This window comes from Vulpes vulpes, chromosome 13 (assembly GCF_048418805.1).
Source record: "Vulpes vulpes isolate BD-2025 chromosome 13, VulVul3, whole genome shotgun sequence".
NCBI lineage: Eukaryota > Metazoa > Chordata > Mammalia > Carnivora > Canidae > Vulpes > Vulpes vulpes.
This window is the reverse complement of record NC_132792.1, coordinates 85,503,942-85,520,305: the sequence shown is the minus strand read 5'-3', so window position 1 is coordinate 85,520,305 and position 16,364 is coordinate 85,503,942. Positions and strand designations below refer to the sequence as shown.

At 40.7% G+C, this 16,364-nt stretch overlaps 1 protein-coding gene across 25 annotated transcripts in view; it reads left to right on the top strand.

Annotated features, from left to right (window-relative positions):
- Positions 1-16,364, top strand: part of MTCL1 (microtubule crosslinking factor 1) — a 128,394-nt gene that overhangs the window by 2,005 nt on the left and 110,025 nt on the right. For all 25 annotated transcript variants that reach the window (XR_011996716.1, XR_011996715.1, XR_011996714.1 and 22 more), the window contains exons 2-3: positions 8,344-8,568; positions 9,919-10,077. Coding sequence is in view for 19 of the 25 variants with exons in the window: in XM_072734908.1 (XP_072591009.1) it covers positions 8,344-8,568; positions 9,919-10,077 (384 nt within the window). In the remaining 6 variants the exon portion in view is untranslated. The remainder of the gene's footprint in view (positions 1-8,343; positions 8,569-9,918; positions 10,078-16,364) is intronic.

Genomic DNA, 16,364 nt, shown 5'->3' with positions numbered 1-16,364 from the left:
TAAGGGCCTCTTGGTCTTGTTAGCTTTGGGGCACTCAATCCTACTTCCATTTATTCCTCCCAGGAGGAGGGCAGCTTGGGCCTGCAGAACAGAGGACTTAGTGTTGGGGTCACGACAATTTGAAGTGACTCGAGACAAAATAAGGGGGGTTGGTTTGGGGGCAATTACTTTATTATAGTCTTCAAGTTAGTAAATAACTACAGCGGTATAAATCTTTTCATGCTTCTGTTAAGACCCTAATATGGATCTCCTCCTAAACCAGTGGATGGCGCTCCTTTATCCGGGTTATCTGATTCGTACTTTTTCTAAGCAAATGTTGGACCTGCCCAAATGAGGCCCAGTTTTTGGCCAGCGGGACCAAGGGCATGGGCTTTTAAGGTGGTTAAGTGTGCCGTTCAGGCTGACATTAGAATGGGCTCACTGCTGAGTTTTCTAAACCTAAATCTTGAATCAGGAGCTGTTCTCCCCAACTGACAGCCCAGTAGCTGTTTTGCCTGCAAAGAGGTAGCAGTGAGGCAGAGGAGAGGTGAGGACATAGTAGGAGTTTGGAGTAAGGTGTTTCAAGTATTACATTTGCCTGTGTCACCCACTCTTGTGTAATAGACACCAGAGTGATTTTCAGAGGTGCTGAAGAGAAAGGGCAGTGAAGTTGTATGTGACTCCATCTTGAAACCAGCACTTTTGTAAATTTTCAACAAATGTAAACTCCCTACGGGCAAGAAAGATGCTCTTGTTGGGTTATATAACTGCAGCTCTTAGCTTGATCCCTGACCCACAGTGTTTCTGATTAAATGATGTTTATCCAAATCGTGACCTGCTAAGCAACAGGAAATTGAGGGTTCTGTAAGAGAAAAGCTGTTTCTCGTTGCATCTTTGATCCTAAGGTAGGCAGCTCGATGGTCATTTCAGAGTTCATTCCTGGGTGACTGTTTATTTGCTTTATCCTTCACGTTGGTAGATTCTCAGGGAATGAGCTAGGTGTCTGATCCTGGAGTCTGAGCTGGTATATTTGATATTTCAGTGAGTCTTCACAACAACATAGGGTGTACTTGTCATATTTATCACAACCCCAATTTCGCAGACAAGGATGCTGGAAACCCGGAACATTTAACTGACTAACCCAAGGCCATATAGCCAGTAGGAGGTGCAGCTTCTCTTTTTCCTGCTCCAGAACCTTTGCCTTTTTCCCTGTACCAGGCTGCATCCCTGTTCCCAGCAAGGCTAATTTTCTCACTGTAGCTGGCTTGCTTTAGTGTTGTTATGAGCTTGAAATGTTCCCACTGTTGAGCTCTCCTAGGGGACCTCTTTTCATTTTAGGTGAAAGGGCCATAATGAACACCTCTCTACTAGCCTGTGTACAGATGGGCATATAAATCCCACTGACAAGGTTTAATTTGTGGGAAACATTCAGTTGCTGGTTCCTGGAGAGAAAGTGTCACGGCCCACCATTCACTCTGCCTGAGTGTATCTCCCGGCCTTCCCTCCTGACAGCAGGAGAGAGAAGTAGATAGAGGAGCTCTGAAGGGAGCTTCTGAAGGAAATCAGAAGTCCACACGCAAATATAGATGTGAGTTAACGTGTTTGGTTATTCAGGAGCTTAAGTTCCAGGAGTTCAATTTGGGCAAAAAAACACAATAGTCCTGGTAGACTAAAGGTCAGTGAGTGTGCCCACTTGTGCAGAATGGGCCTGTGATCACAAGTGGCCTCAAGGGGCAGGGGTGGGAGGTATGCGTTGGCACGGGGTGTTTAGAGCACCTTAGAAATCGGAGCTTCTCTTTGTGTTGCCCTTGTTGCTCGCTGGTACTTTTTTCTCGTGGTAGACAAAAGTGCGTCCTTGACCTACTGCTGTCTTAGGGAACGTGGCACAGAACTCTCTGATTAGACGAAGCATCCCTCTATTCAGATGCTACCTAACAAGAGGAGGCGCGGCCCAGAAATTTTACTCTGGTATATTCTGGAGGATTGTGACCATGTTAGGTATCCCATTCTTTCCCAAGTCAGTTCTGTCACCATTAACTGTACAAAACTGTCATACTTCCTGAGCTAGGATGACCAAAGAGTGATCAAGCAGATACAGAAGGTCTGCAAAACCATAGGGGGATGTCTTATGTGATCAGGAAATTCTAGTGGAGTTCTCTTGGTTTTTAGCCAGCCTGCTGTATTTTTTAAAATAGATGTCAAGAGAGAAGTACGTACGTTGGGCTGTGCTGTGTGGACCTGTATGGGGCATCCCGGACTCTGCTTCCTCTTCCTCTTCTACCTTCATCAAAGGCCACCAAGGAGGCTAGATGAAAAATGCGCCATTATTCACCCCCCAGGTGGCTGGCTTTTTGCACAAAAACACAGTCAGAAAAGCAGTCTTGTCCCTTTACCCCCGATGAACTTACATATGTTTGGAAGTCTTCAGAGATAAGGTGAGCAGTTGAGTTCAGTTGTCCGGAGGCCTTTGCTTCTATTTCAGAGGGAACCCAGGCATGTTTCTCACTGACGAGAACATCCACAAAATGTTGCTGGTGTATTCGCTGCCTTCTTGTCTGCCTGCCACCACCGTGTTTTGCTCGAGTGCTCTGAGACAAACAGAACCGTCTTAGTGCTCATCATGAACATATTAATTATGTTCTCTTTCCATGGGCTTTTCAGGAGGATTTAATCACTTTGAGTTTATTGGCCTATTTTGAAAATGCTCTTCGAGTTACTGGTGATGTGTCCAAATAGTGTTCTCCAAAGCGCCAATGTCCTACAGGATGGGCAAGGGTTGATGTGGCGAAGGGCTGCTTTTTTTTTTTCTCCCTGCTTTCTCAGTGATTTCATAAGAATTATTTTTGTTTATTTTTTTTAAAGATTTTATTTATTTATTAGAGACAGAGACAGAGAGAGAGAGGCAGAGACACAGGCAGAGGGAGAAGCAGGCTCTGTGCGGGGAGCCTGACATGGGACTCGATCCTGGGTCTCCAGGATCACGTCCTGGGCTGAAGGCGGCGCTAAACCGCTAAGCCACCGGGGCTGCCCAAGAATTATTTTTGTTTAAAACAATAAAGTCACTGCTAGGTACTAGGACAGACGACATCCGATCATTAGAGAGGAGTGATTTCCCAAGGGAGGTTATTGGCAGGGTCATTTGAGGTTTTATAGGTTGCAGTGCATCACCACTGATCCAACCTTACCATCCTGTCTCTCACTGAGTAGGCTTTTGAGTTTCAAGCTCTGAAATGGTTCTGTTAAATTTGGCTCTTTGGATTCCAGGTGCTCGGCGTGGCCTGGAGTGGACGCTCTGAGCCAGAGTAAACAGTTCTGAACAGCTCAAGTGTTGAGCTCCTCCTCCCCCTTTCTTGTAGAAGGGTTAAAGTGGACAGTGGTCCTATTCTTTCCTGACATTCCACTTTCCACACCCATTCTTTATTCAGCCTGCGAAAGAGCGGCTCTAATCATCTTAGGTGGCAAGATAATGTAGACCAGGGCAAACAGAGCCCATCAGCTGCTGGGTGAACTGTCACTTGGTAAACAATGGTAGTGGTCCCCATGCCTTCTTAGCTACAGCTGGGCCTGCGCAGAGAACATTTTCATTGTCCAGAGGGAAATGAGGTGGATTATTTGTATATTATGACAGACGATCGTTTCTGTCTGCAACTCCCAGAAGATGGAATTATTGCAGGCATAGTCAGATGACTGCTCCCCTGTCCAAATTGGGGTCTATTTAAAGAAGGGTTATTAAGATATTAATGTGGAATTAGTTATTGATCTCAAATTGCTTAAAGGAGATTGATTTGAATAAAACTATCAGTATGATCAAGAGTTTGCATCCCTTAAATTAAGATACTGTGGACTTAGTTTTTATTTTTTTGTGTGTGGGTAAAACTGTTTTCGTTGAAATGCTCCATTTTAATCTTGGTTTACTGTAGTGCACACATGGTACCTCATTATTTCTGTAATTTGGTGTATATAATAAAGCTCGATCTGATATCTGCAGGCAAAGGGGAGTAGTTGGGGAGCTTCACACTACCTCAAGATTTCATTTTATATATGAAATTTGAAAAATAGATTTAATTAAAACTAAATTAGCTTTTCAATGAGGTAATGATCGAACAGTGAAGTACACAGCAAACCTAATGTTAATTCTTTATAAAACTGTTGATTAAGGGCAAGTTTTTTCTTAGTTTCTGTGTATATAAAAAAAAACCCAGCAATTTTCTACTTTTACTTACTATGTCTAAATTATATTTGCTAGAAACATATGTTCTGCTTGATTTGGTTTTCTTAAACATTTAAATGCCAGACATTTTTAAGGTTCTTTAATACAACGTGTTCTAAATTAGAGTGTGCTGTCAGAAAATTAATGTAATGGTAGCTTGAAAATCACTATCCTTCGTGACCCTAATCCGAATAATCACAGTTTTTGCTTTTCAAATGTCTGCTGCCAGCTTACGTGGTTTATAATTTGCTTTTCTTGTAACTTCTTTTCACTGAACCTGAAAACTGCTTTTTTTTTCAAGGCTCTATGAAAAGAGTTGGAACACTGGCCTTGGTCTCATCTCTGTACCAGACTAGTGTCTGAAAAGCCATTTAAATGTTTAGAATCTCAATTTCTGCATTGAAAAAATGGGGGTATTAATACCTTTGCTGCATAGTGCAGTGTTTTTCTGAGGGCCCATTGAGATCATGGGCCCTCAGGAAATGTTATCGAGATCTAAAAGTGTTAACTTGCTTCATTATTGTCACACCTATGGTGGGCTTTTAAAATCATGATTTAAGGCTTACTATTGTTTCATTTTTCCTGGTTGTTGCAAATAATTTATAGTATTCACTGAAAAGAGCATGTGGTTTTGCAGTCTAGCTTCTGTTTATTAGCTATGAGGCTCTGGACATGTTAACCAGTGTGGATTTGCTCTCCTTGTCCATGAAATGGATAATATGTTCCTGGCAGGGTGAGAATAGGGTGAGTAATGAAAGGTAAAGTGTTGAATGAAAAAGATGTCTTCTGTTCTACAGATTTAGATAAAATATCAGTTATAAAAGCCATGATTCCAATACATGTAATTATGGTCTCTCCCTACTTTTCCTTTCAGTGCAACTAATAATGTTGGTGATTATTTAGGCCAAAAATGTTAGCTGTTTACATCTGGCCTACTGAATGATTTAGGGGTGCAGGTTCACCTAGCCCTTATATACTCTTTTTTCTTAGCCTGCAGTGATTGTTTACACATATATTGAGCACATCCAGCATTTGATATTCAGGTCGATGAGGGTCCTCCTGGTACAAAATCTGAAAGCTAGAGAACAGCTTTATACCTGAAAGTTGCATCTTATGTTTTCTTATGGCTGTTTTGCACTTTAAAAACTTTGTTTGAGTAACGGGTAATTCCAGGCATTAATGGCTTAGGCTTTTATAGATATGCTTTCTAGAAGGAAAAGCAATCACCAGACGATTCCTTCCATGAACAGGATGGCCACAGTTACTGTATATTTATATGTATACATATACACATCATGATCATTGCTTGTATTGAACTATTTATTAGTTATGCAATAAAACAGTTACATTTTAACTGTACTCTGACACAAGCATAGAGAATAGGCTCTCTCTGAAAGTCAGCCCATCACATACAATGGGTAGAACCCAAGGGAAACTTGACCTTAATTTTGAAGATTCAGGACTAATTACCTAATCTTCACCAGAAGATTGACATCCACAAGGCCTGTGTTAAAGCTTGCAGTCTGTAGTTAGTTGGTCTCCTCTGGCATGGGTTGGGTCAGGAGCGTGGCTCCACACAGCAGCATCACGACCTCAGTGTAGGGATCAGCCTGCCAACTTACTCTTTGCTGGACATTGGCAAAGACTTTCCTGAAAGAGCTGTGTCTTCCCGTTCCCTGAAGAGCCCAGCCTGTCCATCCTGTTTACGTATGTTCACCTGACTGGCTTCCAGGCTTGGTCCATGAATTCCCAGGCCCAGGGAGCTGTCCTCCTAGGGACAAGATGTGTAGGAAGAGATCTCTGTGAAGGAAAACAGAAACGGAACAAAAGTTGCTTATACTTCACGACACTTTTCAATGTTAAAATTTCCTTTTTTTTTTAAAGACACACTAGAACATCTTAGATTTTTAATGAGGTTATGATTGCTGCTATAGAATTTTGTAAGAGCACCGAGAAGCTGAGAAAAACTATCTTAGTAATTTTATTGATTTACCGCTTTCTTCTTTAACATCCATTCCTCTCGGCAGTCTGTTCAGATAGGCTCCATTTGGAGTCATGGTCAGTGAGTAGGCCATTGTCTTGGTTAGGGTGATGTGGACAGGTTGGGAAGAAGCCGACAGGCTGGGGTTTGGGGGAATGAGATGCAACACACCTGGGCTCTTTCCAACAGACCATTGCATATGGTTGAGGTTGGCTAGGTAACGGTCTTGACCCCGTTTGTGCCAAGTTGTATTTTTCCGTTCCCAATTTATTTGGTATACTTAAACTTTTCCAGGATAAACTGTTCCTCAGGAGATTCCCTTCTGGTCAATTTCTTATCTACCTGAGGCTTTGATGTTGGGAAGCTCTCATTCTTTATTATAAGTAAATCCCTGCTTTTAGGAACAAATGCGGGATTAATGAGAGTGGAGAGAATAGTAACAAACAACAGCAGGACACGAGCTGACAACTGAGGGTGTCCACATCATGGAGAGTTTTCTTCTTGACCCTCAAAGTTAATTCAACAAAACAAATAGGAATGACTGAATGTATCCGAGTCTGGAGGCATTTAAATCTTCAATTATCAGACTAATAAAAAAAAATTCCTAGAATGCTTTTCTTAATCTCCCACCTTCCAAATTATTCCTCATTAAAATCTTCTGTAATACTTCAATGGAATTTCTGTCTTGCACATTGCAGCTACATCTGTGGGTTTGGGAAGAATTTTTTGTAATTAGGTTATAAGACTGGAACAAAACAAAGGTGCATTTGCGTTCAATTTTGGCCATCTTTACGAGTTGGTCTTTGTAGGTCCTACCTGATGTTAATGTGTTGAGGGCCTGCTGTTTAGCTCACCCCACTTGGGGTGCTGGGAACGGGCAGGAGCAGCCTCAAGGGGTCTGCCCTCACGGAGCTTACATTTCAGCCTGGGCACCCAGACAGGAATAGGAAGAGGCACAAGCAACTAGTAGCTGGGGATGCAAGGCGGGAAGAACACAGAGCAAGGCAAGAAGGATTAGAGATGGGGTGTGGCGGAGTGGGGGTGGGTTGGGGGATGGGTGGTCAGGAGGTACTGTGTGTGTACCTTCCAGATGATGCGACAATGAGCTCTGTAATAACTGGGGAGGAACATTTTAAGGAGAGGGTAGAACAGGTGGGAGGGCCCTAACAGTCCAGACCCTGCAAGACAGTGTGGCAGGGAAGGAAGGGGTAGCTCAGAGACCCTGGGGAATGCTTTGAAGAATTTTCTCAGTGTGATGGGAAGGTTTGAGGGGTAAGATTTGAGTAACATAGTCAGGAATAACTCTGGGTGGGGAATTGGCTAAAGGGGAAGCAGGGAGCCCCACATGACTCGCCTGTGTGTGAGCTGCTCCCTTGGGAGTGTTGAAGGCAGGCACTAGCTGGGGTCTGCAGCCACTGGGGAGCGAGTGCCCTGCAGGTATGCTGCTGTTGGGTGACAGCGCTGGAGTGGCTGTGGAATGGGAGCAAAGGAGCAGGGCAAGGAACAAGTCCTGGGTTTCTTCTGCTCCCACAGTGTCTTCATACTGGGCCAGAGCAAAGCGGAGATGGGAAATAAAGGCCAAGTGAGTGGAAAAAAACCAAACCCAGTGTATATTTGACATAATGCAAAAGTTATATCTTTGGAATTGTGAGTCACATAGTCAGTGATGAGACTTGCATGGTGGAGCAGAGTTTTAGGGACATTTGTAGGTATAATTCCAGGGCAGTTCAGTTGTGATCCCACTAAAGTTTATAGCCTTTGAAGGTGAGGCTCTGTCCAGCTCCTCTAAGTACCTAGATTGTGGCCTAGAGATAAGGTTCAGGTCATGTTGGTTTGAATCTAAAGGTTTAGTTGTCTGCAGAGTTGATTTCATTTATGATTCAGATTATGTAAGAAAATATTGGGAATGGAATAAATGCTGGCAGTCTGCAATGAATAATCCATCCTGATTTTTAGTTTCTGAATCCATGAGATTTGAACAGACATCTGATGATACTATCTCATGTGACCATTTCCAGAGGTCCCTGTGTCCTGTCTCACAGGTGTGGCCATAAGCCAATGGGTAAGTGCACAGGTAGTTAATGTTTAGTATTGCAGAGGAGGGGTGGATGGGAGATGCCATCCTTTTCCTGGTGGACATGGCTTATAAACCTGCTCTGTCTGGTTTGTGTAGGATGAATTGGATGAACTCCGTGCTGAAATGGAAGAGATGAGAGACAGTTACTTAGAGGAAGATGTTTACCAGCTGCAGGAGCTTCGGCGAGAGCTGGACCGTGCTCATAAAAACTGCCGAATCCTGCAGTACCGCCTCAGGAAAGCTGAGCAGAAGAGCCTGAAAGTGGCTGAGACTGGTCAGGTGGATGGTGAGCTCATCCGGAGTCTAGAGCAGGATTTAAAGGTGGGTGAGTGGGGCTGATGGGGCCTTCATTCCCAGAAGGGGCTTCTGGGTGGAGGGAAGGGAGGGCAGGATTGCAGGTCTGAGACTGGCAGCCCTTCGGACCCACTTAAACACAGTTCTTTCATTCTGGTAGCAGTTCTCTCTCTCTCTCTCTCAACAGATTTCAGCAAGCACAGTCTTCATTCACCTTATGGTGTATAGGATAGATATAGTCATATGGCTTTGACAGCCCAAGATTTAAACCAGTCATTTGAACTGGAATCTTAAAACCTAAGGAAAAGAAATCATAGTAAAGGACCTACAATTAAAAAAAAAAGAATTGATATTTGCCACTTCATCTGACAGTTATATAGAATGGTATAGAAGCACTTTCTAAAGATCTGGAATATTTAAAAAATCTATTATCAGTTCAATGATAGTCAAAGACCACCTTTATGGTTGACTATAATCACTTAATCTTTTCATTGTTACTTAAGTTTCTAGAATGCAGAAAATCTGAAATGACCATAACCCAAGGGTAGTAGAGTTTGATTTAACTGAAAGAGAAATAGGATGAAGCTAATTGTCTAAGGTGTTTTGGAAAACCACTGGCAGAAATGGGAATGAGGTGAAGAAATTGCAGATATTACACCATTTTCTCTCTTCATGGGTAGCATGGCTTCTCTCATGCCCCAATTATCAAATCATTTATCAAGAGATGAATTATGCATAATGTCCTCCTTATTATAGGAGTACTTATGAACTCTCATTTTGCCTTTCATTATGATAACAGGAAAAGAATCTTTGTAATTCTATCAAATCTATAAACCACTCACAAAATGTCATTCAGTGGGATGTAAGGGTGATTTATATTTCTCTTGCAAAATCTCTTGCCTTGTTTCCTTTTAGAAGGTAAAAATGTTTAACTGCTTTGACATTCAGATATTTTACCACAGTAGACAATCGAAAACTTGACTATGTTATTTTACAGGATTGTTTTGGTTTTTTCAGCAGGTAGCTTTAGTATTGCCTTAGGGAACAGGAATGTTGATTGATTAATTGATTGCTATTGTTACTGTTATTGTTATTTCTAATTTATCATTAAAGCATGTGTGCGTGAGTGGAATTGGCATTCTTGTTGGCACTCTATAAGGAGGTAGGGCTAGAGGCAGTAGCCTTTTATTCCAGATAAAGGTAAAGGTCGTATTCTCGCTCCTAATGTGGATTTCATGTTTGAAACTAACACCCTCCTTCTTTAAAGATAGGCTTGTTAATATTGCCAGGGTCTTTGCCCTTTACTGTGATCTCCTGTCACTTAATGATTCTGCCTCTGCTTCACCTTCTAATGATGATCTCTCTTGGTCGTTACAGGTAGCCAAAGATGTATCTGTCAGATTGCATCATGAACTTGAAACCGTGGAGGAAAAGCGTGCTAAAGCAGAGGATGAAAATGAAAGTCTCCGGCAGCAGATGATTGAAGTGGAGATATCTAAACAGGCCCTCCAAAATGAGCTGGAGAGACTGAAAGAGGTAATCCCAAAATACACGGGGATTTCTTTCTTGGGTTTAATCGTTAGGAGCTTGGAACTCCAGGAGTCCCATTTGGTGAACTATTGTTTGTTTGTATGGCCCAGAAACCAAGAATGGTTTTTACATTTTTCATAGCATTGTAAAACAACAAGCATACAAATACAAACCTAAAGAAGTAAGGAAGACTAAATGACAGAGACTGGATGTTGCTTGCAAAGCCTAAAATATTTGCTGTCTGACCCTCTACAGAAAAGGCGTGGTGAACCATGGTCTAAAGCTACTTTTTTTCATTTCCCTTCAGATGAGCTGGCCATTAATTCCTCTTATTGGTCCAAATGGAGTATATTATTACTAGAATACAAAATTAAGCAGTGGCTTTTTCCTCAAATCTCCTCTTCCAATGAGCTGGAAAATATGGTTGTCTATTAAAGCTGTGTAAACAAATAATATGTGTCTTCTACCTATATCTACTTTTAGGCAATATGGTTTAAATACAGTTTTTTTTTTTCCTTTCTGTTTTAGGGAGTAAATGCATTCTAGCCAAGCAGCGTAGAAAAGCATACATATATATACATACACACACATAGATATATATTTCCCTTTGCACACAGTAATGCAAATGTTGTTTTGTTGTTGACTTCCATTATAAGATTAAAGCTGAATATGTTCTTTAAAAATATCCTGCATATTGGTGGATTTAAAAATTATTGGTTAGGGCTTTACCAGCCAGCATTATTACCTGCTAATAGTCTCACTTAGTTCATTTTCCCTTTGGACAAGTCTCCTGATTCACCCAGTTACTCCTCATCCATCCAGCTGTCCACCTGCCCACACTTAACTCAGGCTCCGCACCTTGCCCTGGGAGTGCAAATGTGGATAGGGCAGTACAGGCTCTGTTCCCAAGATGCTTACAGTTCGTTTGACAAATGGATAGCAAAACAAATAAATCACAGCAAAGGAGCTGGTGTTGCTACCTCTCTGCGTCACCCTCGCCCCCACAGCTGCTCAGGTGTCCTGCTGTTCCTCGAGGTTGGGAAGGCACAACATATTTTTTCCAGAGATCCACATCCCTGGGGTTCAGGCCCTTGCCTTCAGGTCTCTGCTGACATCTCACCTCAGCCACCTGGCTCTCCACACTTCCACACTGAAGTTGTCCCTGCCTCCACCCCGGCCATCCCATCCGCCTTCCCATCTGACACAGATGTTATAGATTTTGGTGAATTGCTTGTGTGTTGTCAGCAGTTGTCTGAAATTGCCGTGAGTTTTATTTCTCTGTCACCTTCGTGCATGTGCCTCCAGCACTTGAGCTCTGTGGGAAAAGGGTGTGTCTGTGGAGTTCACTGTGGGGTCTCCGTTCCTAGAACAGTGCCTGGCACTTAGGCCCTGTCAGGGACTCGCAGGGTGAGGGAGTGAATGAAGGGCGACAACGTGGAGCTCTGGTGACCACAGCTTACCTGGGGACTTGGTGAACTTCACAGAGGAGGAGGTAGAGTCTAAGAATGTTCTTTCATCAGGGGTAACCCTTGCTCCTTAACTTACTTGTATACTTACCCCTGGGACTGGGGGAATTTCTTCTCCTCTTGTCAGTCTCTTACCTCTAAGAGTTGCTAGTCATTTACTCCCTTCTTTCTCCTTTGATCTAAGTTTGCTACAAGGTTTGCCATATGGTTTCTTTTCTCAGAATTTCCAGTTTGCTCCAGACCTTGAGGATATAGAAAACATCTTAGGAGTATATTTTATAAGTTTTATATGTGTGTGTACTTACATATAAATACTTAAATTACATATACACATAAGTAAATAAATAGTTAAAGCAAGCAAAGTTTATCTCGCACACATGGAAGTGGATTTGTGTAGGACTTGGCATCAGGTCACAAATAGCTCTTCAGGGAGAAAAATGATTACTGACATTAGAGCCAGGCAGGGGTGAGGCAAGGATTTTCAGAAGCTGTGATGTTGGCTCAGGCTGGATGTACACAGAGAAGGTGGCAGGGCCAGCCTCTCTCTTACTTTACAGGTTAAATTTACTCACAGAGATTGCTCGATTGGGATGCAACTGTATTTTACCTGCAGAACTGCAGTCAGACTTGTGAGACTGTATTTACACCAGACTTCATGGTTCTAAACGAATCCTAGAACTGACAGTAGTCTGAGGAAGGCAGATGCTGTAGACTGTGCTGGAAGCAGAGAATGATGGAACTAGGCGATCCAAGGTTCAAAGGTGGTAGAGGAGATAATTATTGGAAAGTGCCAGCTGTGGTCTTCATGAATGGATTCCTTTTACTGAAACCAGAACAGATTCCTTTTACTGAAACCAGACCAGAATGCACTATAGGCTTTGCTCTAGGGTGAGGATAAATATTTTCTCTATCTTGAGTCCAGCTCCTTATTGTTCACCTCTGAAGTTTTGTAATCGGATGAGTTGGGTTCTGGAAAAGGCACAGAGAGTTTGTGCGTTGCCTGCGTCTCTCAGTGACAGAAGTAGCTGCGGATGACCATGACCGTGTCCCTCTCAGCCTTGGAGGACAGTAGAACAGCACCATCTTGGTGCCTCTTCAGTTCTGGAACTGCTGCTGGGTTCATCTCTGCAGACTGTTCAGCTGCCCGGTGGACCTCTCCAAGATGGATTTCCCCTAGCACTCCAAAGAACGTCCAGAAACAGACTTGTCACCCTCATCCCCACCTGAATCTTTCCTGTCTTTGCCATTTATGTTAATGGCGCTACGGTTCTTCAGGCTTGAGCAATGACAGATCCCATTAGCTCTCTTACTGCTCACACCGAGATGGCCTTCAGGTTCTGCTCTTCTGCTTTTTCAGTCTTGGGGGTTTTCTGTCTCACTGATACATTCTGTACCACGGATGAACTGCAAACATAGGCCAAGTAAAAAGAAGCTGGCCATAGTGCACAATTCCATTTATCAGAAGGATTCAGGATAGATAAATCCTGAGCCAGAAAACAGATTAGTGGTTTCCAGGGGCTGGGGAGAAGGGAGAGGACTGCTTCATGTGTGTAGGGTCTGTTTCTGGGGTCATGAAAAGGTTTTAAACTAGATAGAGGTGACAGCTGCACAACAATTACTACATGCCACTGAGTTGCACACTGTAAGATGGTCAGTTTCTCAAATAACAATTTTTAGATTCTCTATAATCTATCTGAACTTTGACCAGTCTTCTGTCAAGTGGATATTTGAAGGCTGACTCTATGCAGTCAACACATTAAAGGCAGGCACTATCTCTGGTCTCTCCCTTCTATTTTATCTCCGATAAACCCCCCGAATCTGACAATGTGATTCTCTGCTTAAGCAGCTGAACTTACCGGCTCCTGATTGTCTACTCTTTAGCATGAAGACCCTTCCTGCCAGGGGCCATCCCTGTCTCCCATCTAGTTCTCCCTGTCTACTGCCATAAACCCTGGAGTGAAATAAAAGGCAGTAGAGCAAGATGAGAAGAATCTGTGCCCTCTGGTCCCCTTTAAGTGGGTCTTAGAAAAGTCACTGTCTCCATTGATAGATAAGGTGATTAAAGAAGGTTGGCAATATGAAACTATTTGGAATTGTCCCTTCGGGTTTAGCTACCTTGCTTGCCTGTTTCCCTTGTGCATATTCACATCATGGTACACACCCAACACCCATACACCCCTCCACTTGTGCAAGCTCAAAACATTTTTGCCTTTTTTGGGGGGCATATTTCTTCTAGTACTCAACTCTATGATAAAATATCTTGACAGATTGAAAATGGTTTATCTTAGCTTAGTTTCAGCTTCTTGAAGATTGCCTCCACTGAACAATATTTCATTCTACCAAAAATTTTTCAATACTTATTACATGTTAGGCAGAAAAATAACTGGCCAAGTTAGTTGGCACTTGTAAGGCACAGAGACATGTTGTAGATCATTCCAGGGAACTGGGCTTTTTGTTTTGTTTTTCTTATTAAGGTATAATTGACATATAACATATTTGCTTAGGGTGTAATGGTTCACTATTGTACGTATTGCAAAATGATCACCACAATAACTAGTTAACATTCCTTGTTAAACACAGGGGTTCAAAAATTTCTTTTCTTGTGATGAGAACTTCTAAGATCTCTCTTAGCAACTTTCAAATATGCAATACAGTATTATTAACTATGGTCATTATGCTGTACATTACAGCCCATGACTAATTTATTTATTTTAACTGGAAGTTTGTATATTTTGACTGTCTTTACCCCTTTAACCCATCCTAGGATTGTTGAACGAACCCACAGTCAGCTCTTGCAGGACACCTTTCAGCACCATTCAGGATATGATGCTGATTTTCTGGGTTTGGTTGAGACTTCTTCTGTGGCTAGGAGATGGCTAACATTTTGAAAATATTTCTTGAGTGCTTGAGAGGAAATACTCCAATTTTGGGGTGAAGACTTTAAATCCATTAGATTAAAACTTTCAAACTTTAACTATAACAGCAAGCAGTAGATTTTGTATTAACACTCCAAATATAAACATAAAGGTTTCACCAAATAATGCTTATCTTTGCCATGGGGGATACACTTTAATATTTTCAATTCTATTCAGTTCTGTTTTTTTAAATGGTGGTTATAAGTTTGATTTACAGTCAATTAGTGGATTGTTGCAATTTTGAAAAAGTTTTTTAGATTATTTATTGATTGTGTTCAATTTTTTTATCTTCTATAGTTTTGTCTGCTAAATATATCTATTTAGATAAACATGTGAAAATCACCTGTTGTAATTTTATATTTATATTTTTTGTAATCTGTCAAATTTTGCTTATATATTTTGAATATAAATGGATATAGATTTAGAACTTTTTTTTAGAACTGTTTATTATTGATGAATTGTTCCCTTTATCATTTGATAATAATCTCTTTATTCTAATGTATTCTTTTTTTTTTTTTTTTTTAATTTGCCTGGTATAGTTTTGTGCTTCTGTTAGTTTCCATATTTCTGTGTCCTTATGTTTTAGGTGTATTCTTGTGAATGGTCTAGCTGTTTTTTTAAAAAATGGAATCTGATAATATCTTTTAAAAAATTGTGAATTTAATCCATTTACATTTATTATGGTTATTGATGTGTTTGAATTTATTATCACTGTATTTTATGTTTGTAAATTCTGTGCCTTTTCTTCGTTCTTTTTTTTATTTTTTATGTTGATTTCTCTTTGATTGAGTTTTCAATTCTCATGTTCTTTCACTTGATTAGGAATTTGTATATTCTATTATTGTTTTGATAATTACTCTTACATATTTAACATGTGTGTTTGACTTGATGTCTAAAACTAATTATTATCCCCATACTTCTTCTTAATAATATAAGGAATATATTATCTATAATAATATAAGGAATATAATTCTTAGAAAACTTCAACTCCAATCAGTTCCTGTGTTTCATACTATTATTATGTAGTATCATTTCGTTTAGTTTTATCATTTTAGTTTTATCTTTTAAAACTTTTTCCATCTTGAAAAATGGAATAGTATTATTCCCCAAAAGTTGACTAATTTAACAGTAAATGCTTATTTAGATTCATTTACATATTTACCAATGTGTTATCATTTTCCTTTTTTGAATGTTATTCCTTCTTAGTTCAGTTTTCTTCTTTCTGATCTATTAATATATCTTGAGTAGTTTTCTTTCAGTAAATATTGTCTAAAAATGCTTTTTTTAAAAGATTTTTATTTATTCTTGAGAGACAGAGAGAGAGGCAGAGGCACAGGCAAAGGGAGAAGCAGGCTCCATGCAGGGAGCCCGATGTGGGACTCAATCCCGGGACTCCAGGATTGCATCCTGGGTCAAAGGCAGGTGCTAAACTGCTGAGCCACCCACGCTGCCCTAAAAATGCTTTTATGTAATCCTCAGTCTTGAAAGATATTTAGTTGGGCATAGTATCCTAACACTTTAAAGATAGTGTTTTTTATTATCTTCTGGCTCTACTTTCTATCAAGAGGTTTGCTGTCACGTAATTCTTATTTTTGTAGATGATTTGTCTTTACTTCCTGCTTACTTTTATGTTTTTCTTTTGTATTTGGTATTCTGTGGTTTCAACCAGATGTATCTAGATTCATTTTTTATTTTATGCAGCACTCATTGTCAAATCTGTTATGTCTTTCATGAAATTTGATTACTCTTTGATGAATGTTCAAAAGTGAAATTATGTCTTTAAGTAGTGTTTCTTCTGTATAACTTCTAGAATTCCTATTAGTCTTATGTGGGAAATTCTGTTGGCCATTCTTATTCCATCCTCCATCTCACCTAATTGTCCCTTTTTAAAAAAAAAATTATCTCTCATGCT